The sequence below is a fragment of the Bos javanicus genome, chromosome 9 (genome assembly GCF_032452875.1).
Source record: "Bos javanicus breed banteng chromosome 9, ARS-OSU_banteng_1.0, whole genome shotgun sequence".
NCBI lineage: Eukaryota > Metazoa > Chordata > Mammalia > Artiodactyla > Bovidae > Bos > Bos javanicus.
This window is the reverse complement of record NC_083876.1, coordinates 103,541,933-103,566,246: the sequence shown is the minus strand read 5'-3', so window position 1 is coordinate 103,566,246 and position 24,314 is coordinate 103,541,933. Positions and strand designations below refer to the sequence as shown.

The following is a 24,314-nucleotide window of genomic DNA, read 5'->3' as shown; positions in this document are numbered from 1 at the left end:
AGCAGGCGCCCACTCGGGCGGACACGACCCGCCCTCCTCCGCCGCGGCACCGGCTGCAGTCAAGACGGTGCCTCCCGCGTCGCAGCCTGATGGACGAACTCAGACGCGCTCTGGAAACGCCGCTACCCGGACGCTACCTCCATGACTTCCGGCTTCCCGCCGCGACGCCGAGGGATGACGCGCGCACGCCACGCCCCCTCCCTGAGGCGCATTTCCGGCTGGCGCGACGCACGCGCGAGGCAGGCACTCGCGCGGAAAGCGGCGGAGGCGTTGGGGCGGAGGTTAAGGCGGCTCGGAGTGCCGACGCGATGGAGAAGCGCGGTCGGGGCGCGAAGGCGCCCTCCATGCCGACCCCTCAGCAGCCGCCGGTGACGCCTCGCAAAGAGAGGAGGCCTAGCATGTTCGAGAAGGAGGCAGTGAGTGCGAAGACGGGGCATGGGCCGCCCTCTGGGCTGCAGGACTCTCCCGCCTTTGTGGTGTAGACCGTGGAGCACTGCGTGGACCGAAACAGCTCTTCCAATTTACTCAGCTCAGGTTTCCCGAGAGGAACTTTTTCCAGAAATGCGTAATTTTAGTGTGTTTAATGTCATTACTCAAACCAGAGGGCAGATTTACTAACCAGAAGCCAGTGTATGTGTGCCTTAAAACAAGAATATTTGAATATACCAAGCAGAACAATGAGATGTTTTGAGTTTTTGTTAACAGCAGCAGTCTCAGTATTTGAAGAATATAAAAAAGAGAGTGTTAAATTGAAAATAATTCTGCACATTAACTTACTATCTGAAACTAATGGATAATGTCATTCAGTTTTATTGGGGATATAGCACCAGATTTCTATGTGACCATAATCTGGAAACCATTAGTGATCAATACTCCATATTTTATTGAGACTTTTAAGAGAGAAAATAATTTATCCAGGGGTACAGAATTGTAGTAATTAGAGCTGGGACTTCTGGTCCACTTGTCTGTAACTCTTTTAATACCTACTTAATGGGACCCATAATCAACAGGATGGAGGAGAGAGAATTTTTGAAGATCTTGATTCCCTCCACACCCCCACCCCCAAAAAAGTCTTGGTAACATTTCAGGTTCTAATGACTGCTCTTTGCTGTCTCCGTTTTAGAGGAAAGAGAAGCAAAAGGAGAAAAAAGTAAGGGCACGTTCACAGAACTGAGAGCACAGCAAGGCTGACTGCTTAATGTGTTGGACTTAAAACTCATGCTCCCAGAAACCATACTGTATATAAGCCTGAGTAACCATAGGTCACCTACAGTAGTGAAAAGTATTTCTATTTTTGAACTGCCGTTTATAAACTTACTGTCTACTAAAGATCTGAAGTCTTGAAAAGTAAGTTTGAATCCAAAAGGAGGGGACGACAGACAGGTACATTTGGTGTACTGCCGGGGTCCAGCCCCGGCTGATCCAGGGTATTCGAAGGGGAGACGGCTTAGGCGACTATTTAAATATTCATCAAAGATATAAAGAGTAATAGAATGAGGATAGCTCAGTAGGAAAATTCAGTGGAGAAGAGAGGCTGAGTAGCTTGGTTTACGCGGGAGACCAATAAAACTTCAAGACAACAAGCTTGCACCACTTACGTAGGCCGCAGGCGTCCTTCCATTCTCCTGAAGGAGAGGAGGCACTGAGGCCTCCCCGGTCGGATCTTAGAAGCCCAGGCATAATTAGTAAGCATGGTGGGTTCCGCGCTCCAGATGGAGACTCAGCCAGAGTGAGAGAGAGAGCGACATGGGGAGACCAGTCTTTCGAGGAACTGATCCCAATTCTTTATTTTCCAGAGTCTGTTTTTATACACTGAGATGTTATACAAAAGTCACGTGGGGACAGCAGTCCTGACTTTTATTAAAGTCAGGTGCTTCATACAAATGTATACAGAGGTCTTAGGGGTGTTACATCATCTTCTGGCCAGGGGGGCCTGCTGACAATTTATGACTCTCTCCTTGTGACAGTGGTCAGTCAACCAGAACACTTTTTTCTCCAAGGGTGATTATTCTTAAAACAGACGCCACCCAAATAAAGTTACATTCCTATAGGGTGAGGGTGTAGTGGGTTTTAGTTAAGGAAAGAATTTACTTAGCCTAAGGTCTAACGTGATTAATATCAAAGGTTAATACTTATTTCTTCTATATATTCATTAATGTGTGTAAGGGCAGGGGATGTGGAGACTTAGCAACAAACATTGGCTCAACAAATGAAAAACCCTTCAATACAATTTTTAACCAGCCCATTATACTTATACTAATAGTTTCTAACTTTTCTAAGGAAACTGTTTTTAGAAAGTTTAAAGCATCTCGTGCCTCTCACGGTTGGGAGGCTGTGAGCAATCACATGTGGCCGGACAAGCCCGTCAGGCAGGCTAGAGAACCTTCAGAGGAGTTTGTAGGTTGAAACACTCCTATCATGCCCAGGAATTATTATTAACTGGAGCTCTAAGTTAACTCCTTCTCCGAAAGAGGTGTGGGAGACAGCCCCCCGTAAAGTCAGAGGCATAGGTGAGAGCACCAAGTAGTAAAGTAGGCAGGCTCTGGTTATGGGGTTAGATGCTCGAGGATTTCCAGGGGGACTCCTGAGGCTGGATCCCGCCTTTGCGTATGTCGAGCCTCCTTCCTCATGACCTTTGCCATGGGCGGAGTTCCTCACACTGGCCCCCAACAGTGTACAAGCCAGAATCTGGGGAAAGGGGGACATGGACAAGGCAGTTATTTCTTATTTGATAATGAATGTGATTAATTATAGTTGTCTCTAAAGTCTGAGCTTTTACAGGTCAGAAATTTGAAATGAGGGATAAATGGAAAGAGACTCAGACTTCACAAATGCTCATTAAGTGTGCCCAAGGACAATGAGTTACTAATTGTCATTCCTAACTTTTAGGTAGCTGATGACTCTCATGATCCTGAGCACAAAAATTAGGACACACAATTTAATCATTAAGTATCTTTTCTCTCTCCTGTGCCCATTTATTTTCTTTCATAGTAGCATCTCAGTTTTCCTTTGGAGAATGAACTCATTCCCCATTAAATAGAGTTTTGGTGGGACTGTCAATCACCCTCCTTAACTTTATCCTTACGATGAGACCAAAACTAGGCTGATTAGATGAACTCTCCCTGGAATAATTCAGGAAAATGATCGAGATTAAATTGAAGTGGCATACTGAAGCGCCTTAAGTGCCTGGTTCTTCAGCCTTTTCTTCCATTCTCTGAGCTACGTCATGTCTTTCCAATTAGTTATGTACGTGGTCAACAAGAATCAGTTCCTGTTGCTTGCAACCAACAATTCCAAAACCTTAAATTACTGATAATTGAAAACTTGATTAGTCTCACTTGTCTACATACATTTGAAAATCTAATGTAAAATAAACTGAGTGGAATCAACAGCAGATTTGACACTGCAGAACAGTATTAGTGAATTAGAGATGGCAGTAGGAAACCAAAAAAAAAAAAATTAGACATCAGTGATCTATGGGAAAATTTGAGGCAAAACTTCTATTATCTTTGGAGTCCTTGGTGAGGAGAGGGGACTAATTGACCAAGACTTCAGAGAAAACTCAAGTAAATAAACTTAGAAATTAAAAGAGAACAAATTAACATTGATATAACAAATACAAAAGATCATAAGAAATCACTGTGCCAATTATTTGGGCAACCTAGAAGAAATGGATAAATTCCTAGTAACATACAGCCTTCCAAGACTGAATCATGAAGAAAGAGAAAATCTGAATTCACAGATTGATTACTAGTGAGGAGATGGAATCAGTAATCAAAACCCTCCCTAAAACAAAACACTAGGACCAGATGGCCTCACTGGTGGGGTCTGTGGAATAGTAAAAGAATTAATGCCAGTCCTTATCAAACTCTTCCAAAAAATAGAGAAAGGAATACTTGCAAACTAATTTTCAAGGCCAGCATTACCCTAATACACAACCAGCCAAGTTTACAATAAGAAAATTATAGGCCAGTGTTCTTGATGAACATAGATAGAAAAATCCCCAATAAAATACTTGCAAACTGAATCCAACAGTTATTAAAAAAAATATATATATATATGAGTATCTTTATGAGTATGCTGTTAGCTATGGGCCTTTGATGTAGAGATAGAGCCTTTATTATGCTGAGGTACATTCCCTATATAACCACTTTGTTGAGAGTTTTTTTCTTTAATCAGAAATGGGCACTAATTTTTGTCAAAGCTTTTTCTGTATCATATTGCTTACTTTGCAGATGTTGAGCCATCCTTCAGTCAGTTCAGTCGCTCAGTCCTGTCCGACTCTTACAACTCCATGGACTGCAGCACTCCAGGCTTCTTGTCCATCACCAACTCCTGGAGCTTGCTCACATGTCCATCAAGTTGGACAACCAACCATCTCATCCTCTGTCATCCCCTTCTCCTGCCTTCAATCTTTCCCAGCATCACGTTCTTTCCCAGTGAGTCAGTTCTTTGCCTCAGGTGGCCAAAGTATTAGAGCTTTCAGTTCAGTTCAGTCGCTCAGTTGTGTCCGACTCTGCAACACCATGAACTGCAGTGCGCCAGGCCGCCCTGTCCATCACCAACTCCGGAAATCCACCCAAGCCCATGTCCACTGAGTCAGTGATGCCATCCAACCATTTCATCCTCTGTTGTCCCCTTCTCCTGCCCTCAATATTTCCCAGCATCAGGGTCTTTTCAAATGAGTCAGCTCTTCGCTTCAGGTGGCCAAAGTATTGTAATTTCAGCTTCAACATCAGTTCTTCCAATGAACACCCAGAACTGATATCCTTTGGGATGGACTGGTTTGATCTCCTTGCAGTCCAAGGGATTCTCAAGAGTCTTCTCCAACACCACAGTTCAAAAGCATCAATTCTTCAGTGCTCAGCTCTCTCTATAGTCCAACTCTCACATCCATACATGACCACTGGAAAAACCATAGCCTTGATTAGACAGACCTTTGTTGACAAAGTAATGTCTCTGCTTTTTAATATGCTGTCAAGGGAGGGGGGGAGGGAGGGGGGTGCAGGATTGGGAACACGTGTACACCCATGGCGGATTCATGTTGATGTACGGCAAAACCAATACAATATTGTAATTAGCCTCCAATTAAATAAGTTTAAAAAAAATATGCAATCTAGGTTGGTCATAACTTTAGTTTCAAGGAGTAAGTGTCTTTTAATTAGACCTTTAGCTTCAGCATCAGTTCTAAAGAATATTCAGGACTGATTTTCTTTAGGATTGACTGATTTGAACTCCTTGCAGTCCAAGGGACTCAAGTCTTCTTCAACACCACAGTTTAAAAGCATCAATTCTTCACTTCTCAGCTTTCTTTATGGTCCAGTTCTCACATCCATACATGACTACTGGGAAAACCATAGCTTTGACTAGAGGGACCTTTGTTGGCAAAGTAATGTCTTTGCTTTTTAATATGATATCTAGGTTTGTTTTCTTGCAAGGAGCAAGCATCTTTTAATTTCATGGCTGCAGTCACCATCTGCACTGATTTTGGAGCCCACGAAAATAAAGTCTGTCACTGTTTCCATTGTTTCTCTATCTATTTGCTGTGAAAAGCATCACTACAAACAAAGCTAGTGGAGGGGATAGAATCCCAGTTGAGCTATTCCAAATCCTGAAAGATGATGCTGTGAAAGTACTGCACTCAATATGCCAGCAAATTTGGAAAACTCAGCAGTGGCCACAGGACTGGAAAAGGTCAGTTTTCATTCCAATCCCAAAGAAAGGCAATGCCAAAGAATGCTCAAACTACCGCACAATTGCACTCATCTCACATGCTAGTAAAGTAATGCTCAAAATTCTCCAAGCCAGGCTTTAGCAATACATGAACCGTGAACTTCCTGATGTTCAAGCTGGTTTTAGAAAAGGCAGAGGAACCAGAGATCAAATTGCCAACATCCGCTGGATCATGGAAAAAGCAAGAGAGTTCCAGAAAAACATTTATTTCTGCTTTATTGATTATGCCAAAGCCTTTGTGTGGATCACAATAAACTGTGGAAAATTCTGAAAGAAATGGGCATACCAGACCACGTGACCTGCCTCTTGAGAAATTTGTATGCAGGTCAGGAGGCAACAGTTAGAACTGGACATGGAACAACAGACTGGTTACAAATAGGAAAAGGAGTAAGTCAAGGATGTATATTGTCACCCTGTTTATTTAACTTATAGGCAGAGTACTCCATGAGAAATGATGGGCTGGAAGAAACACAAGCTGGAATCAAGATTGCTGGGAGAAATATCAATAACCTCAGATATGCAGATGATACCACCCTTATGGCAGAAAGTGAAGAGGAACTCAAAAGCCTCTTGATGAAAGTGAAAGTGGAGAGTGAAAAAGTTGCCTTAAAGCTCAACATTTAGAAAACGAAGATCATCGCATCTGGTCCCATCACTTCATGGGAAATAGATGGGGAAACAGTGGAAACAGTGTCAGACTTTATTTTTGGGGGCTCCAAAATCACTGCAGATGGTGACTGCAGCCATGAAATTAAAAGACGCTTACTCCTTGGAAGGAAAGTTATGACCAACCTAGATAGCATGTTCAAAAGCAGAGACATTACTTTGCCAACAAAGGTTCGTCTAGTTAAGGCTATGGTTTTTCCAGTGGTCATGTAAGGATGTGAGAGTTGGACTGTGAAGAAGGCTGAGCGCCGAAGAATTGATGCTTTTGAACTGTGGTGTTGGAGAAGACTCTTGAGAGTCCCTTGGACTGCAGGGAGATCCAACCAGTCCATTCTGAAGGAGATCAGCCCCAGGATTTCTTTGGAAGGAATGATGCTAAAGCTGAAACTCCAGTACTTTGGCCACCTCGTTGGGGATTTTTCTCCCCGGGACTTGGAAGCTGAAAGAAGATGAACCTGAAAGAAGGACACTTGGACAGTCTCTGGCAAGGACTGGCAAGTTTATTTCTGCAGTCAAGCTTTTTTATAGAAGCAGGAACAAAGAGCTTAAAGTATACAGTCAGCAGAGTGCATACGGAGTTAACACATAATCAGTAAAAACATTTCAAGGACAGCGTGCTCTAAATGACTCATGGGCTTATCCCACAACCCGCTTTCACAAGTAACATCCCTATTAACTCTTGGCGCCGAGCATAACCAAAGGCAGGAGATGTTTTTCTGTCCGCAGTGCAAAGCCAGGTATTTCTGGCCCTTCGCCATTTTCCCAAGGACTTTCTCCTTTTACGGCTATTTTGCACTACGCTTCCCAATATATCCTCCTTTTGTTTTCAAATTAAGCATGGCGGCTGCTAGTTGGACTCCATTGTGGGAGGCATGGAGTCTTGAGTAGACACTTCTGTATCCCATAATCAAGGACAAAAAGAGCAGAGTGATTAATACATATATAAAAATATTGCTTCCTGAAAGCCAAGTTCTAGGGTCTAGAGACGATAGGGTTTTGGTTAAAGTATCATAGAATTGAGTGCTATACAATTCCCTAGGTACCCTAACTTGAAAATTAGCAACTTGTTGTTTCAACAAATTGATGTCTAAACTTGAGTTATTTGTGAGATCCTGCAAATGCTCCTTAACCTTATTCCAAGGATATTCAGTGCTATTATAGGGCATGTTAGTCAGACAAAAAGAAGTAAAATTCCAGTGACAACGTATACGTGTTTGGAAAGCCAGTTGCTGCACTTGATCTCCTAAGTGGATACCCACAGTTTGTAACTCATTAATTCGTGTTTGTAACTGCTGATCTATTTGAGCTTGTCGAGTCCAAAGATCATGAGAGTCTTTGTGCCAAGCAGTGATAAAATCATGATTTTGTATAGAATTATGTAAAGCCATACCAGACAAAGTTCCTACAGTCACAATGGAGATAAGGCTTAAGATGCCTGCAATAATCCACCCAATGATGTGCTTAGATCGCCTAAGCCCAGTTTTCAACAATACAGAAAGAAATACAGAATCAGTCCAAGGCTCAATTAAGTTTATGGGAAGCCATAACTCAGATCTTTGTTTAACTAGCGCAATGCTAGCATTGTGATATGAAATGGTGTGATTAAGGCAGGTATACAATGCACATGCAGTACAATTGACAATTTTGGCTGATAAGTCAATATCAAAATGCCCTACAATAAACAAGTACGGAAGGTGAACACACGACTGAATATAGCCAGTACTATTGTATAGGAAGGTATAATTAGAAGGACGAAACACACCCATAGTCCCATAAACACTAGCAAAGTGCTCTAAGGCTGCTGGAATTTTCCAAATGTGCCATTGCTCTGGCCCCATAATGGGGACAACAATCCTGGGTCGTGGGGGTGATAAGCCCCCGTTATACCAATTCAGCAATATGTCCTTATCAGTCCAGAAACTTGTCTTAGATTTATGAAAGCCCTCAATGCTTTATCTATTAAACCAGGAGCAAGTATGATGTTCCTCTTGCTCTTCAGTGTCTGCTCAGCCTGACGAGTCATGTTTTTTCACTTGAGCCCATGTCGGGTAAGGATTCAGACGATGGCGTTTCCTCATTGGCTCCTCCAGGGTCATTGATGAGACCCTTCGCGTCAACTTCGTCACTTCCCAAGGAAGTCCAGTCTTGGGGTCCTTCTCAGTAGCGGACATGGCAAAGGGGAACCCAGATTTCCTCTCCATCTGCAATGACAAGACCATAACCCTTGCCTAGGAGTAGTAAGATTCCTGGCAACCACTGATTAAATTGCTTATACCATATTGGTGTATTGATTTCTAATTTGCTGTTTTTGTCTTCTGTAAAATGTCTATCTGCATGAGTGTCAGAATTATTTTTTGTTAAGTTTAGGTAAGATAATAGTAATTGAGGGTTCATGGGATAAGAAGTGTATCTCCTCTTCCATATTTCCCCTTTCTGTTTTAATAAATGAGTTTTAGAGTGCGGTGGGCTCTTTTCAATAATGGCTTGACCCTGAGGATTATAGGGTATTCCTGTAATGTGTGTTATGTTCCATTCTGATAAAAATGAATGAAATGAATGCGAGGTGAATACAGGTCCATTGTTTGTTTTCAAGACAGAAGGAATCCCCATGATGGGGAAGGTGAGTAAGAGTGCGGAAATGGTGTGTTTGTTGGATTCTGAAGAGACAGGTACTGCCCAGATAAAGCCTGAAAATGTATCAAGTGAGACAAAAAGCAAAGAAAATTTTCTTAAGGAGCAGTGAGTGAAATCAGATTGCTAAAGGGAATTAGGTTGTTGCCCCCGGGGATTAACTCCTGAAATCGTAGTTTGTAAGCGCAGAGGGGTGCAGACATCACAGGTTTTAATAATATGTCGTGTTTCAGTGAGAGGAATATGGTATTTAGAGTGCAATCTGTTAGCATTGGTATGAAGATTAGCGTGTTGGTCATTGGCAGATGTAAAAATGGGAGCTATGAGCCTGTCAACAGCATCATTTTTTGCGACCAGAGGGCCAGGTAAACCTGAATGAGCACGTATATGTGCAATAAAGGAAGGTTCCGTACATGAACGAATTGAAGCCTGAGTCTGTGAAAAGAGAGTATATAATTCTTCATCTAGGTTGTATAAAAAGGCGGTAACAAAATCAGGAAAAAGGGAAGCAAGGTATTTGGAATCAGTATATATGTTGAAGGATAATGGTTGAAGTGACAAAAGAGCATATAAAGCATACAACTCAACTCTTTGTACTGAAGAATAGGTGTTGGATAATTTCTCTTTGATATCAGGGCCGACAATCCCTGCTGTGCCTTTCTTGTTGCCATCAATGAATAGGTGGGTGCATTGGAAATAGGCTGGGATGCAATGATATTAGTTACAATGAATTTAGTACATTGTAGAAAGTCCTGTAATTTTCTTTTTGGCAAATTAAATGCGATAACATTTTGAAAATCACTTAATTCCATTTGCATGGTCAGGTTATACTGTAAGGCAATTTGCAATTCCTGTTTTGTCAAGGGAATGTGTATTGCATATGGATCAAATCCAGTCAAAGTTTGTACATGGCTTCTTCCTGACAGAATTAAGTGCCCTATTTTCTCAGTATATGACACAATTTTTTTAGACTGTTTAGTGTGTAAATATACCCATTCTATTGGGCTATGCGGAGCTATAATTGCAGTGGGCAAATGTTCAGCAGGGAGTATATATAAAGAAACTGGTTGATCATAATCTAGCCAAGTTGAAAAAGATTGTTGAATGCATTTCTCCACTAAGGCCAGTTCTTCTTTGGCCTCTTTTGTTAGTTGCCTAGGGCTATTAGGGTCAGGGGATCCCTCTAAAATTTTAAATAGATTTTGTAAGGCATAGGTGGGGATGCCAACAGATGCCGCAGCCAATTAATATCTCCTAGCAATTTTTGAAAATCATTCAGCGTGCGTAGAGAATGCACAGAAATTTGAGTTTTTTGAGGTTTGATTTTAGATTCTTCCATAACATGTCCTAAATAATTAAAGGGTTAAATTCAATTAAATAAATTGAATTTTATCTGGTGCTACAAGCAGGCCATGATTTTGAAAAGTAATAGTAACTTCATTATATAACTGTTGTAAACAGAGTTCAGATTCCATAGTGAGAAGTATATCATCCATATAATGAATTATAAACACAGTAGGATACTTGTCTCTAATGGGTTGTAATAAAACAGATATGAGATATTGGCAAATGGTAGGGGAGTTCATCATTTCCTGAGGTAGCACCTTCCATTGGAATCTTTTAACAGGAGCCATGTGATTTATAGAAGGAACTCAAAAGGCAAAACGTTTTCTATCTTTAGGGTGCAAAGGTATAGTAAAAAAGCAGTCTTGTAAGTCAATGATAACTACAGACCATCCTTTGGTACCACAGAAGGGGAGAGCAATCCGGGTTGTAAGGGCCCCATAGGTGACATGGTATTACTAACATTTCTTAAGTCTATCAACATTCGCCATTTTCCTGATTTCTTTTTTATTACAAAAATGGGAATTCCATGGGGAAAACGAAGGTTCTATATGAGCTTTTTGTAATTGTTCATTTACTAATTGTGTAAGAGTTGCCAATTTTTCTTTAGTTAGGGGCCATTGAGGTGTCCATATTGGGGTATCAGATTCCCAATTGAGAGGCAGAGGTGTTAATTCAATGGCCCCCATTAAAAAGGTTCATTTAAAGAAATTGTGGCTTTCGTTTGTTCAAGAAAATCCCATCCCCATAAATTGATAGGGATATTAGTAATATATGGTTTAAGATAAGCTACAATTTGATCAGGGCCATACACTTGCAAATAGGATGCACTGACAAAAGTTTTTGTGGCATCAGCTTCACCCACTCCTAATAGTCTAGTGGGAGCCACAACCTTACCCCAATCAAGGGGCCATTCTGCAGCTCTAATGATTGAAATGTTAGCTCCGGTATCTAACATGCCTGTGAAATTTTTTCCCCGTATGTGTAAAGTAAGCATGGGTTTATGATGTTCCTTTAATAAGGTGGATAGTGCAGCAGTAAGGTTGGTACTGCCAAAGCCTCCCTGCTGAACTTTATCAGATGCCTTCATTGGTTTAACATATGGCAAAAGTAATAATTGTGCGAAACGTTCCCCTTTTTGTAAGTATGCATTTCCCGTTTTCATAACATTTACCATAACATGTATTTCCCCTTCATAATCTTCATCCACAACACCAGTCAATACCACTAAACCTCTCACTGTGCGGCTACTACATCCCAAAATCAGTCCCATTGTCCTGAGTGGAATTGGGCCGTAATATTCAGTGGGAATTTTGTGGGGGTTGTATAATTCTATTAGTTCCATATCATAAGGACTAGGTGCAAGCACTCTTAGATGTAGCTGCTTGTAGCGTCATAACGTTAGGTCCTCCTTTTGTAGTGGAGCTAGAGGATGACCCCTTTATCAGTTTCCCTGTTGTTTTTGTTGTGCACTGGAGTTCAAGGTGTTTCCATCCTAATCAAATTTAGGATGACATTCATTCAGCCAATGGAACCCCCTTTTACATCTTGGACATACTCCTGGGGGTCTCTTCTTATTAGAAGTAATATTATTTTTTCTGGCCTGTGTTGGCATGCAACATTGTTTTTTCATATGGCCGGGCTTCCCACAGTTAAAACATTTGGCATTAGCAGCTTTCTGAACATTAAAGATTTCCAGTGTTGCCAATTTTGCTCTATGGGACATAGATCCGATGTCCCTACATGCTTTCAAATATTCCATAAGAGAGCCAGTCTCTCGAATTGGTCTGAGCACGGATCAACATTCCTCATTAGCATTTTCAAAAGCAAGTTTTTTTAAAATAATATTTTGTAAAGTCACATCCTTAATAGATTTCTCAATTGCATCCTTTAATTTTCCTATAAATTGAGAATATTCCTCTTCATGTCCTTGAATAATCTTAACAAATGAACCATCAGAGTTGGTGCTATCAACCTTTGCTTATGCCCTGCAGGCAGTTTCTTTAATGAAATGTAACATCTGAGGGGTAATATTAGCTAATTGCACAATCATATCAGCCATGGCTCTTGTTCCAGTGAGCATATCATAGGTTAAACTGGCAGGGTTACCATGAGATTGCTGGTCAATCATCAGCTGTTGGGCCTCATCGTTAATCCATATTTGCCATTGCAGTAATTGTTGAGGATTTAAAATCATCTTTGCTATTTGAAAAAAAAAATCATATGGCATCCAATGGCCAGCCCATCCTCCAAGAAATTCTATACAGTATGGAGAAGTAGGTCCATACAGAGTTCATGCTTTCTTAAAGCTAGACAACATGCCCAAATCTAGATTAGCCCAAGTATTTTGGCCTTGGGCAGGTTGATTAAATTGAATTGGGAAAGCGAAAGTGCAAGCAGGCATCTCCCGAGGAGGAGTGAAATGATTAGTATGAGCAAAGTTAGCAATTGCTGTTACAGGCGGAGCAGAAGGAAAAACCTCAGATTTGGGCTGTCCATTGAATGAAATGACTTCTGTTCTAAGTGGCTTCAGTTTTGACATGTCCTGTATATATATGTCTCTAAGTTGTTTTTCTAAGGATTGTGTCTGATTGAGCATAACATTCTTATATTTCAAAGCACCTTGCATATCTTGTTCCTTAAGCTCATATTCATGTAAAGATCAAATAGTTTTTACTTACAAATCAACGTTATGCCCTTCAATTTGTTCTATGATAGCCCGTATGAGTGACCATGTAACCCTTGCTGATATGCTCCCAAAATATTATTTTTAACCCTTTTCTATATGTCTAGATTGAGTGTCCCCTCTTCTGGGAACCATGAATTGTTCCAGTAAAATATGATAGCAGTTGTTCAACTGATCTCTTGAAACATTAACACCATTTTGTTTCAAAAAATGATGCATTATTGATGGTTTTTTTTTCTAATTTTATTTTATTTTTAAACTTTACATAATTGTATTAGTTTTGCCAAATATCAAAATGCATCCGCCACAGGTATACATGTGTTCCCCATCCCGAACCCTCCTCCCTCCTCCCTCCCCATACCATCCCTCTGGGCCGTCCCAGTGCACCAGCCCCAAGCATCCAGCATCGTGCATCGAACCTGGACTGGCAACTCGTTTCCTACATGATATTTTACATGTTTCATTGCCATTCTCCCAAATCTTCCCACCCTCTCCCTCTCCCACAGAGTCCATAAGACTGTTCTATACATCAGTGTCTCTTTTGCTGTCTCGTACACAGGGTTATTGTTACCATCTTTCTAAATTCCATATATATGCGTTAGTATACTGTATTTATGTTTTTCCTTCTGGCTTACTTCACTCTGTATAATAGGCTCCAGTTAGACATTTCTCCAAAGAAGACATACAGATGGCTAACAAACACATGAAAAGATGCTCAACATCACTCATTATCAGAGAAATGCAAATCAAAACCACTATGAGGTACCATTTCACACCAGTCAGAATGGCTGCGATCCAAAAGTCTACAAATAATAAATGCTGGAGAGGGTGTGGAGAAAAGGGAACCCTCTTACACTGTTGGTGGGAATGCAAACTAGTACAGCCACTATGGAGAACAGTGTGGAGATTCCTTAAAAAACTGGAAATAGAACTGCCTTATGATCCAGCAACCCCACTGCTGGGCATACACACTGAGGAAACCCGAAGGGAAAGAGACATGTGTACCCCAATGTTCATTGCATTATTGAAATGAAAGGAATTTTACTGCTATGTTGCCCCATCCTGCTTACCTTTTCTGCAGGGGCTCGTCGCTTTGTTCAGCCTTCCTCTCAAGTCCCTGTTCGGGCGCCACTTGTTGGGGATTTTTCTCCCCGGGACTTGGAAGCGATGAACCTGAAAGAAGGACACTTGGACAGTCTCTGGCAAGGACTGGCAAGTTTATTTCTGCAGTCAAGTTTTTTTATAGAAGCAGGAACAAAGAGCTTAAAGTATACGGTCAGCAGAGTGCGTATGGAGTTAACACATAATCAGTAAAAACATTTCAAGGACAGTGTGCTCTAAATGACTCATGGGCTTATCCCACAACCCGCTTTCACAAGTAACATCCCTATTAACTCTTGGCGCCGAGCATAACCAAAGGCAGGAGATGTTTTTCTGTCCGCAGTGCAAGGCTGGGTATTTCTGGCCCTTCGCCATTTTTCCAAGGACTTTCTCCTTTTATGGCTATTTTGCACTATGCTTCCCAACACTCACGCGAAGAGTTGACTCATTGGAAAAGACTCTGATGCTGGGAGGGATTGGGGGCAGGAGGAGAAGGGGACGACAGAGGATGAAATGGCTGGATGGCATCACTGACTCGATGGACGTGAGTCTCAGTGAACTCCAGGAGTTGGTGATGGACAGGGAGGCCTGGTGTGCTGCAATTCATGGGGTTGCAAAGAGTCCGACACGACTGAGGGACTGATCTGATCTGATCTGATCTGATGAGACCGTGTGCCATGATCTTAGTTGTTTCAATGTTGAGTTTTAAGCCAGCTTTTCACTCTCCTCTTTCACTTTAATCAAGAGGCTCTTTAGTTCCTCTTAGCTTTCTGCCGTAAGGGTGGTGTCGTCTGCATATCTGAGGTTATTGCTGTTTCTTCCAGCAGTGTTGATTCCAGCCTGTATTTCATGCAGCCCAGTATTTTGCATGATGTGCTCTGCATGTAAGTTAAATAAGCAGGGTGATGATGTGCAGCCATAACATACTCCTTTCCTAGTTTTGAGCCAGTCTGTTGTTCTGTGTCCAGTTCTAACTGTTGCTTCTTGACCTGCATACAAATTTCTTAGGAGGCAGGTAAGGTGGTCTGGCATGTCGAAAATGTTCTAGTTTGTTGTGATTCACACATTCGAAGGCTTTAGCATAGTCAGTGAAGAAGATGTTTTCTGGAATTCTCTTGCTTTCTCAGTGATCCAGAGGATGTTGGCAATTTGATCTCTGGTTCCTCTGCCTTTTCTAAATCCAGCTTGAACATCTGGAAGTTCTTGGTTCACATACTGTTGAAGCCTGGCTTGGAGAATTTTGAGTGTTACTTGGCTAGTGTGTGAGATGAGTGCAGTTGTGCAGTAGTTTGAACATTCTTTGGCATTGCCTTTTTGACCTTTTCCAGTTCTGTGGCCACTGCTGAGTTTTCTAAAAGTGCTGGTATTTTGAATGCAGCACTTGAACAGCATTATCTTTTAGGTTTTGAAATAGTTCAGCTGGAATTCCATCACCTCCACTAGCTTTGTTCATAGTCATGAATCCTAAGGCCCACTTTGCACTCCAGGATGTCTGGCTCCAGGTGAGTTATCACATCATCGAGGTTATCTGAGCCATCCTTGCATTCCTGGAATAAACAGGCATCCCTGGAATAAATTCCATTCGCCTGTTCAAATCCTTCAGTGGTTCCTCATTGTTCTGGGAGTAAGTTTCAACTTCCCTTTCATATTCTACTTAGTCCTACATGATGCCTTTTAAACCTTATTCTATTACTACTATTTTCCCCACTCTAAATAATTCATACATGCCAAACACATGTTTATTCTCAGAAAATGTTAAGTACTTTGTCCTGCCTATTTCCCGTTCCTATTAGACATCAGCCCAAACTTTATTTCAGAAGAGACTTCTCCAATTATTCAGTCCAAATTAAACCCTCATGGTGAGTTTCTATCAAGTCATATTATTTTATTTGTGTAGCAATTACCACTATTTTGGAGAAGGAAATAGCAACCCAGTCCAGTATTCTTTCCTGGAAAATCTCAAGGACAGAGGATCCTGGCAGGCTACAGTCCATGGTGTTGCAAAGAGTCAGACATGACTGAATGACTTCACTTCCTTTTCCACTAGAAGGATAACTCCATGGATGCAGACTTTTATTATGAGTTAATACAAGTAAAACAATTCTGGTTGTTATAATGAAGTTCACCACTGTAACTTCAGAGCATAGAGTACTTAACTGTGTGTGCATGCTAAGTCACTTCAGTTGTGTCTGACTCTTCCCAACCCAGGGGTTGAACCCACATCTCATGTTTCCTGCATCTGCAGGCAGGTTCTTTACCACTAGCGCCACCTGGGAAGCTCCCATTCCTAACTGAGGTAAAAGTGTTAATTGCTCAGTCGTGTCCAATTCTTTGTGACCCCATGGACTGGAGCCCACCAGACTCCTCTGTCCATGGGATTTCCCAGGCAAGAATATTGGAGTTGGTAGCCATTCCAGTAGATCTTCTCCAGGAGATCTTCCCATCCCAGGGATGGAACCCATGTTTCTTACATCTCCTGCCTCGGCAGGCAGGTTCTTTACCATTAGTGCACCTGGGAACCCCATACTTAATCACGCTGCTGCTACTGCTAAGTCGCTTCAGTCGTGTCCGACTCTGTGCGACCCCATGGACTGCAGCCGACCAGGATCCCCCGTCCATGGGATTCTCCAGGCAAGAGTACTGGAGTGGGGTGCCATTGCCTTCTCCGTACTTAACCATAATAGCCACTAAATAAATAGTTCTTTAAGGCAGGTTGAATGTTATCAAATAAATGTTGAATGTCAAAAGCATGGAATGACATATATACCAAATATACCACTTTTGTTGTCTTTTCAATTAAAACTTAAGAGTAAACAAATGTATTATTTATTCAAAGATAAAATAATTAAAATTATAAGAAGGCAATAAAGGATAATATTTTCATAATGTCAGAGAGAAAAGCGAAAGTGAAGTTGCTCAGTCGTGTCTGACTCTTTGGGACCCCATGGACTGTAGCCTACCAGGCTTCTCTGTCCATGGGATTTTCCCAGCAAGGGTATTGGAGTGGGTTGCCATTTCCTTCTCCGGGGGATCGTCCCAGCCCAGGAATTGAACCCGGGTCTCCCACATTGTAGGCAGACACTTTACCCGCTGAGCCACCAGGGAAGCCCCAGTGCCCGAGTAGGGAGCCTGAGAGGTCTTCCTTACGTGACTGTCTTTCAGCCACTCAGTTGCCCTCTCAAAGGCCACTCTTGTTTCTAGTTCTTCCGCATCTTCCACGGATGTTCTAAACCTATGCATTCAAATTTGTGTTTGTGTGTTTTTGTGTTTATAGATAGATAGATGACACCTGTATATTTTTTCTCCTTGTTCAAGTTGATAGCCAGGCTTGACTCTAGGATTTCGCAACCACATAATCATAGATGTCTGTTGTAATGGATTTCCAAGCTTTGTGTCAGCCCTGTCCCACTGCCCCAGGGTCCTTAAAACTGAAATTTCATTATGGAATTTAAAAAATCATCTTTCTCTGTCTCTCTCCTTCTCCTTTCAGTATGCACAAATTTTAAGAGAAAGACTGAGAGAATCAATTCATGATGTTCAGTATGTAGAGCCTCCATTTGATGACTCAATTGCTGATCTAGGTAAAGAATGGAAGAGTGCCCTGGCAAAACTAAAGTTTGCTAATTCATATAGAATGGAGCCATTGAAAAAATTCCAGGCTCATTCAGTAGAAACAAAAGTCCAGCAGATACTAAAGGTAGGTTGATAGGTATATATGATAGCAATATCTTAATTTTGGGGATGTGACAAACCATGTTAAGATTTATGGCAGTATAGTTACTCTGACCGATTTTTTTTTGTAGCATTTGCCTCTGAAAGTACTTTGTAGTCATACTGAATAATCTTCATGTTGATGCTATGATTAAAGCTAAATCAAAAAGAATTTCTTTTGGTATTTCATTTAACAGTTCAGTTGCTCAGTCGTGTCTGACTCTTTGCGACCCCATGAATCATGATGTACTCTGCATAGAAGTTAAATAAGCAGGGTGACAATATACAGCCTTGACTTACTCTTTTCCCAATTTGGAACCAGTCTGTTGTTCCATGTCCAATTCTAACTGTTGCTTCTTGACCTGCATACAGATTTCTCAGAAGGCAGGTTGGGTGGTCTGGTATTCCCATATCTTGAAGAATTTTCTGCAGTTTGTTGTGATCCACACAGTCAAAGGCTTTAGGATAATCAATGAAGCAGAAGCAGATGTTTTTCTGGAATTCTCTTGTCTTTTCAAAGATCCAACAGTTCAGTTCAGTTCAGTCGCTCAGTTGTCTCTGACTCTTGGTGACCCCATGAATCGCAGCACTCCAGGCCTCCCTGTCCATTACCAGCTCCCAGAGTTCACCCAAACTTAGGTCCATTGAGTTGGTGATGCCATCAAGCCATCTCATCCTCTGTCATCCCCTTCTCCTCCTGCCCCCAATCCCTCCCAGCATCAGAGTCTTTTCCAATGAGTCAACTCTTCGCATAGGGGGCCAAAGTATTGGAGTTTCAGCTTTAGCATCAGTCCTTCTAAAGAATACCCAGGACTGATCTCCTTTAGAATAGACTGGTTGGATCTCCTTGCAGTCCAAGGGACTCGCAAGAGCCTTCTCCAACACCACAGTTCAAAAGCATCAATTCTTCGGGGCTCAGCTTTCTTCACAGTCAAACTTTCACATCCATACATGACCACTGGAAAAACCATAGCCTTGACTAGATGGACCTTTGTTGGCAAAGTAATGTCTCTGCTTTTGAATATGCTCTCTAGGTTGGTCATAACTTTCCTTCCAAGGAGTAAGCATCTTTTAATTTCATGGCTGCAATCACCATCTGCAGTGATTTTGGAGCCCAGAAAAATAAAGTCTGATACTGTTCCCACTGTTTCCCCATCTATTTCCCATGAAGTGATGGGACCAGATGCCATGATCTTTGTTTTCTGAATGTTGAGCTTTAAGCCAACTTTTTCAGTCTCCTCTTTCACTTTCGTCGAGAGGCTTTTTAGTTCCTCTTCACTTTCTGCCATAAGGGTGGTGTCATCTGCATATTTGAGGTTATTGATATTTCTTGATTCCAGCTTGTGCTTCTTCCAGCCCAGCGTTTCTCATGATGTACTCTGCATCTAAGTTAAATAAGCAGGGTGATGATATACAGCCTTGACGTACTCCTTTTCCTATTTGGAACCAGTCTGTTGTTCCATGTCCAGTTCTAACTGTTGCTTCCTGACCTGTATACAGGTTTCTTAAGAGGCAGGTCAGGTGGTCTGGTATTCCCATCTCTTTCAGAATTTTCCACAGTTTATTGTGATCCACACAGTCAAAGGCTTTGGCATAATCAACAAAGCAGAAATAGATGTTTTTCTGGAACTCTCTTGCTTTTTCCATGATCCAGCGGATGTTGGCAATTTGATCTCTGGTTCCTCTGCCTTTTCTAAACCCAGCTTGAACATCTGGAAGTTCATGGTTCATGTATTGCTGAAGCCTGGCTTGGAGAATTTTGAGCATTACTTTACTAGGTGTGAGATGAGTGCAATTGTGCGGTAGTTTGAGCATTCTTTGGCATTGCCCTTCTTTGGGACTGGAATGAAAACTGACCTTTTCTGGTCCTGTGGCCACTGCTGAGTTTTCCAGATTTGCTGGCATATTGAGTGCAGTACTTGAACAGCATCATCTTTCAGGATTTGAAATAGCTCAACTGGAATTCCATCGCCTCCACTAGCTTTGTTCATAGTGATGCTTCCTAGGGCCCACTTGACTTCACATTCCAGGATGTCTGGCTCTAGGTGAGTCATCACACCATTGTGATTATCCATAAATTATTTATCTTTCAGGTTCCATGTTTCTCCCATATTTGAAGGAATGAGTGAAAAATAAAACCCATATTGAATATGTGCGAAAACCTGATTCATGACTACACTAAACATCCTAAGAATAGGAAATCCCCAACTTTTGTGTGGATTTTCTTCTTCATTAAACAAGGTGGAATCTGAAGTTCATTTAAGACAGTTGTTTGAAACTCAGACACATGTTTTCAGGCTAGTCCAACAAAGCTTCTTCGATTTTACAGTTGATGCTGGAATACCAATATTAATTATACTAGCGTTTGTGTCTGAAGGCTACATTGTTCAGATGGAAAGAATCCCCTTCACCATCTTTCCTAATAAAGGGCCAAATTAAAAACTTTCAAATTTCAGAATGTTTGTTTAAGGGGCCACCTTTTTGAATCCCCTTTTCACCTTTGGGCATCAGGCACCCAGGAGATTTCTGACGACCAGGTTCCCACCGTGGGATTCTACCCTGCCTAACCCCCCTCCAAGGGTACTCCTTGTTTAACATTACCTCCCCCGCCTCAAATGTGCAAATGAATTCCCTTAGTAATAACTGATGTAAGCTAGCTGTTGGGAAGAAGGCGTGCATTTAACTTCTTTTGTGTATATAATATAACGTGTGCTCGTGTGCTTAATTGCTTAGTCATGTCCAGCTGTTTGCAACCCCATGGACTATAGCTCGCCAGGCTCCTCTGTGGGATTCTCCAGGCAAGAATACTGCAGTGGGTTGCCATTTCCTTGATTTACATCCCCTTAACTGTATCAGAATTAATTCTTAAATGAATATGTTAATACAGAAGAATATTTAGGAAACCCATTTCCCCCACCTCCCTCTACCACCATAGACATAGATACATTTCTAAACTGAAGTAATAATAACCAGATAATATTCAGAAACTATATTATCACTCATAACTTGGAAATAAATTCAACTCAATACAGTAAAATAATTATTAACCCTGTGGCCTAACAGCAGGCATTTTGGAGTGTCTCTCACTTGGCCCAACAACACTGGCTGCGTTCAAGTTTATTTGGTATAGCAGAATTTCATGTTGTGCTTACATGTGATCATTTACGGAACTGCATTGAGCAGAAGGGGCTTGGAACAGCTTATTGGATATGTAGGGGGAAGGCTGTGGTCACAAAGAGGCTAGGGATTTTCTTTTGTGTTTAGGGGACATTATCACCATTCTAGACACAGAAATAATATACACTGCTGGAGCTTGTAGGTATCTTCCTATAGCAACTATTCATTAATTGTTAAAATGGAGCATGTATGTATTAATAGAGAAAGCCTGGGACCTCTTAGGCAAACTGAGAAGAGAATGGATGTTGCTAAGTGTCCAAAAGATTGAGCTAAATGCCTGAGGGAACTAAATGCTTCTAGACCCAGTTCAGATCCAAAAGCCTTCTAGAAGGGAAGCACAACCAAAAAATGGGTAATTTATTTGGTTTTATTTGCCTGTAAAATTAGCAGGTAGGCATCCATTTATCGTTAGAACCTAGAACATTGGTTAGTTTGTCATTGGTCTCAGTCAGTTAATCAAAGGCAGGTGCCACCTGCTCACCAGCTGGTCCAAGTCTGCTTGTGGTTTGTAGAAACATGCAGTGCTTCATGGCCCACATCTGTCTCCCCACTCCCAGCTATATGTTAATTTACTGACAAACATGATGAGCAGTCTTTGACTTCCATATTACTCATCTGGAGGTCACAGAAAAAAGCAGTAGAGTGAGCAGCCATAGGGACAGGATTAGAAAGAAGTGGCCTTTAACTGAGGGAGACAAGAAGACAGGGATAGGGAGTCCGTGGAGGTCCAGTGGTTAAGACTCCATGCTCCCAGTGCAGGGGGTGTGAGTTCAGTTCCTGGTAAGGGAGCTAAGATTCCACAGGCCCAGTGGCAAAAAAATACCTTGTGTCTCCCTAGTAAATGTTTGGCAGAGTAACCTAGTAAAGGAAAACTTAAGGATTGCTGCTGCTGCTGCTAAGTCAAGTCAGTCGTGTCGGACTCTGTGCGACCCCACAGACAGCAGCCCACCAGGCTCCGCCGTCCCTGGGATTCTCCAGGCAAGAACACTGGAGTGGATTGCCATTTCCTTCTCCAATGCATGAAAGTGAAAGTGAAGTCTCTCAGTTGTGTCTGACTCTTAGCGACCCCATGGACTGCAGCCCACCAGGTTCCTCCATCCATGGGATTTTCCAGGCAAGAGTACTGGAGTGGGGTGCCATTGCCTTCTCCTAAGGATGGCTAATGAAGAGCAATTGAACATAATTTTAAAACCAAATCAAATTTTTTTCCAAATTGTTATTGAAATAAATTGGTAAGCATATAAATCATTTAATATCATTTGGTTAGAGATATGTGTATGTTTCCAAAAGCTGCATATATTAATTAGACACATTTTCTACTTCAATTTTTATTTAAAATTTGAAAATTAAAATATCTTTCTTAATTTTTTTAAAGGAAAGTCTTCAAGATGTCAAATATGACGACAAAGTCTTTTCTCATTTGTCACTTGAATTGGCAGACCGCATATTGTCATCAGTCAAAGAATTTGGATACCACCGTTATAAGTTCATTATAAAAGTATTATTTATTCAAAAGACAGGTCAAGCAATCAATGTAAGTACCTCCATGTGGGAACATGGTGGGAGGACTTGGCCCAGGGAAGGCTGCTGCCCACAGGACAGTCACCAGGCTCCCAGGGAGGAGAGAATTCTACCACATCCACCTGCACACTTAGGGAATGGGGAGCTTCCAGGTGGACAGGTGGCCCCTTGGGGTGATCTGGAGAAGGGGAGGTCATCCTCTGATGCCTAAACTACAAGAAGGAACCAGCTGTGCTAAAGATCAGGCAGCAAGTCCCAGCAGAGAAAACATGGAGTGCAAAGACAACACGGACTTGACTGATAACCAGAGAGACTGGGGTGTATTTAGGCAGCCCCACCCCAGAAGTGAGCAGCTTGTGACACCAGTCACGTGCTTGCTTATTGTCCTGTGGGTCAGCTCAGTCTGGATAGGCTGGGTGGACTTTCTTCTGGCCTCACCAGAGGAAAGTGGTGCAGTTTCAGCCATCTGGTGATGCAGCTGGCCCAGAGGTCCCAGACAGCCTTGCTCACAGTCGTGACCGTTGGTTCCCCTGCACAGAAGCCATCGTCCTCCAGAGGAGGAATGGTGTCCTTACACAGGGCTCCTCGCAGCATTCCAGAGGTGAGAGCAGAAGACTTCCTAAGGCCTCTCTTGGAAGCTGCACAGCATCGCATTATTTTGCTCAGGGCAAGTCCCAAGGTCAGTTCATATTCATGGGGTGGAAAGGCAGACTCAACCTCCTGAGGGGAGAAGCTCACCACAGAAAAATCAGATTTTGTGTGGCTTCGTACATGAAGCAAAGGAGTTAGGATTTCTCTAACAGCCTGCTTATAGGATCAGTACCATTTCTTCATTTCAAGACAAGACCCTAACAAACTTTTGGTTGAAGATCTGCGGTAGAAAGGATAATGCCTGACTATGGAGTGTGACAGCATGGTACTGCACGCAAAACCCCTAGACTTGAGTCACAGAGCGCCTCCTCTTCTGCCCCGGGACACACACTGCTAAGGTGGTCTCTCTATGTTAGACAACTTACCCTCTCCAATAAAGAGAAGGTGGGCCCAGGAAGCATCACTATTAAGTCTTATCAGCAAAGGGAAAATTGGACAAACTACTTTTAAAATAAAACTTGCTAAGATAGTGAGTGATGCAACTTCTGAAGAAACCAAACTTGTATAGATTAAAGAATCACTTTTTAACATGTTTGATCTGAAATGGGCCTTCTGAACATTTCTGTCCTAGATTGCCAGCAGATGGATCTGGGATGTGGCGTGGGACAGCTGGGTTTCCGCGAAGCATGAGACGGAAACTTATGTGGCGTTGGTCTTAGTATTCGCTCTCTACTGTGAATAGCTTGTTCCATGGACCAAAGAGTGTTTACTTCTAAACTTTCCTAAAATACATGAAAATTTATAGACTTGTGAACTTCATGGTAGTTTTGATTAACTATATTCTTGTATCTCCAATTGAAGCTTCTTAATTGTATTCTTTTAACAACAAACAAGTAAAAGCTGGATTTTTACCTTTATACTTACTAGTTATCATATTTATTAACATTGTATTACCTCAAAGTGGAGAAGGCAATGGCACCCCACTCCAGTACTCTTGCCTGGAAAATCCCACGGACGGAGGAGCCTGGTGGGCTGCAGTCCGTGGGGTCGCTAAGAGTCAGACACGACTGAGCGACTTCACTTTCACTTTTCACTTTCATGCGTTGGAGAAGGAAATGGCAACCCACTCCAGTGTTCTTGCCTGGAGAATCCC

The 24,314-nt window shown here is 42.0% G+C and overlaps 2 protein-coding genes across 2 annotated transcripts; one reads left to right on the top strand and one right to left on the bottom strand.

The window, feature by feature from the left end:
* Positions 1–89: 89 nt before the first annotated feature.
* On the top strand, positions 90–24,078 carry DYNLT2 (dynein light chain Tctex-type 2). Its single transcript, XM_061428610.1, has 4 exons — positions 90–416; positions 17,652–17,858; positions 22,425–22,583; positions 23,793–24,078. Exons 1-4 carry the CDS (start codon positions 90–92, stop codon positions 23,901–23,903), a joined length of 804 nt encoding a protein of 267 aa, XP_061284594.1. The 3' UTR covers positions 23,904–24,078.
* LOC133254329 (endogenous retrovirus group K member 24 Env polyprotein-like) lies at positions 6,880–14,568 on the bottom strand. The gene is made up of 2 exons (XM_061428609.1): positions 14,131–14,568; positions 6,880–8,600 (listed from the first exon to the last, which is right to left on the bottom strand). Exon 2 carries the CDS (start codon positions 8,235–8,237, stop codon positions 7,185–7,187), a length of 1,053 nt encoding a protein of 350 aa, XP_061284593.1. The 5' UTR covers positions 8,238–8,600; positions 14,131–14,568; the 3' UTR covers positions 6,880–7,184.
* Positions 24,079–24,314: the final 236 nt, after the last annotated feature.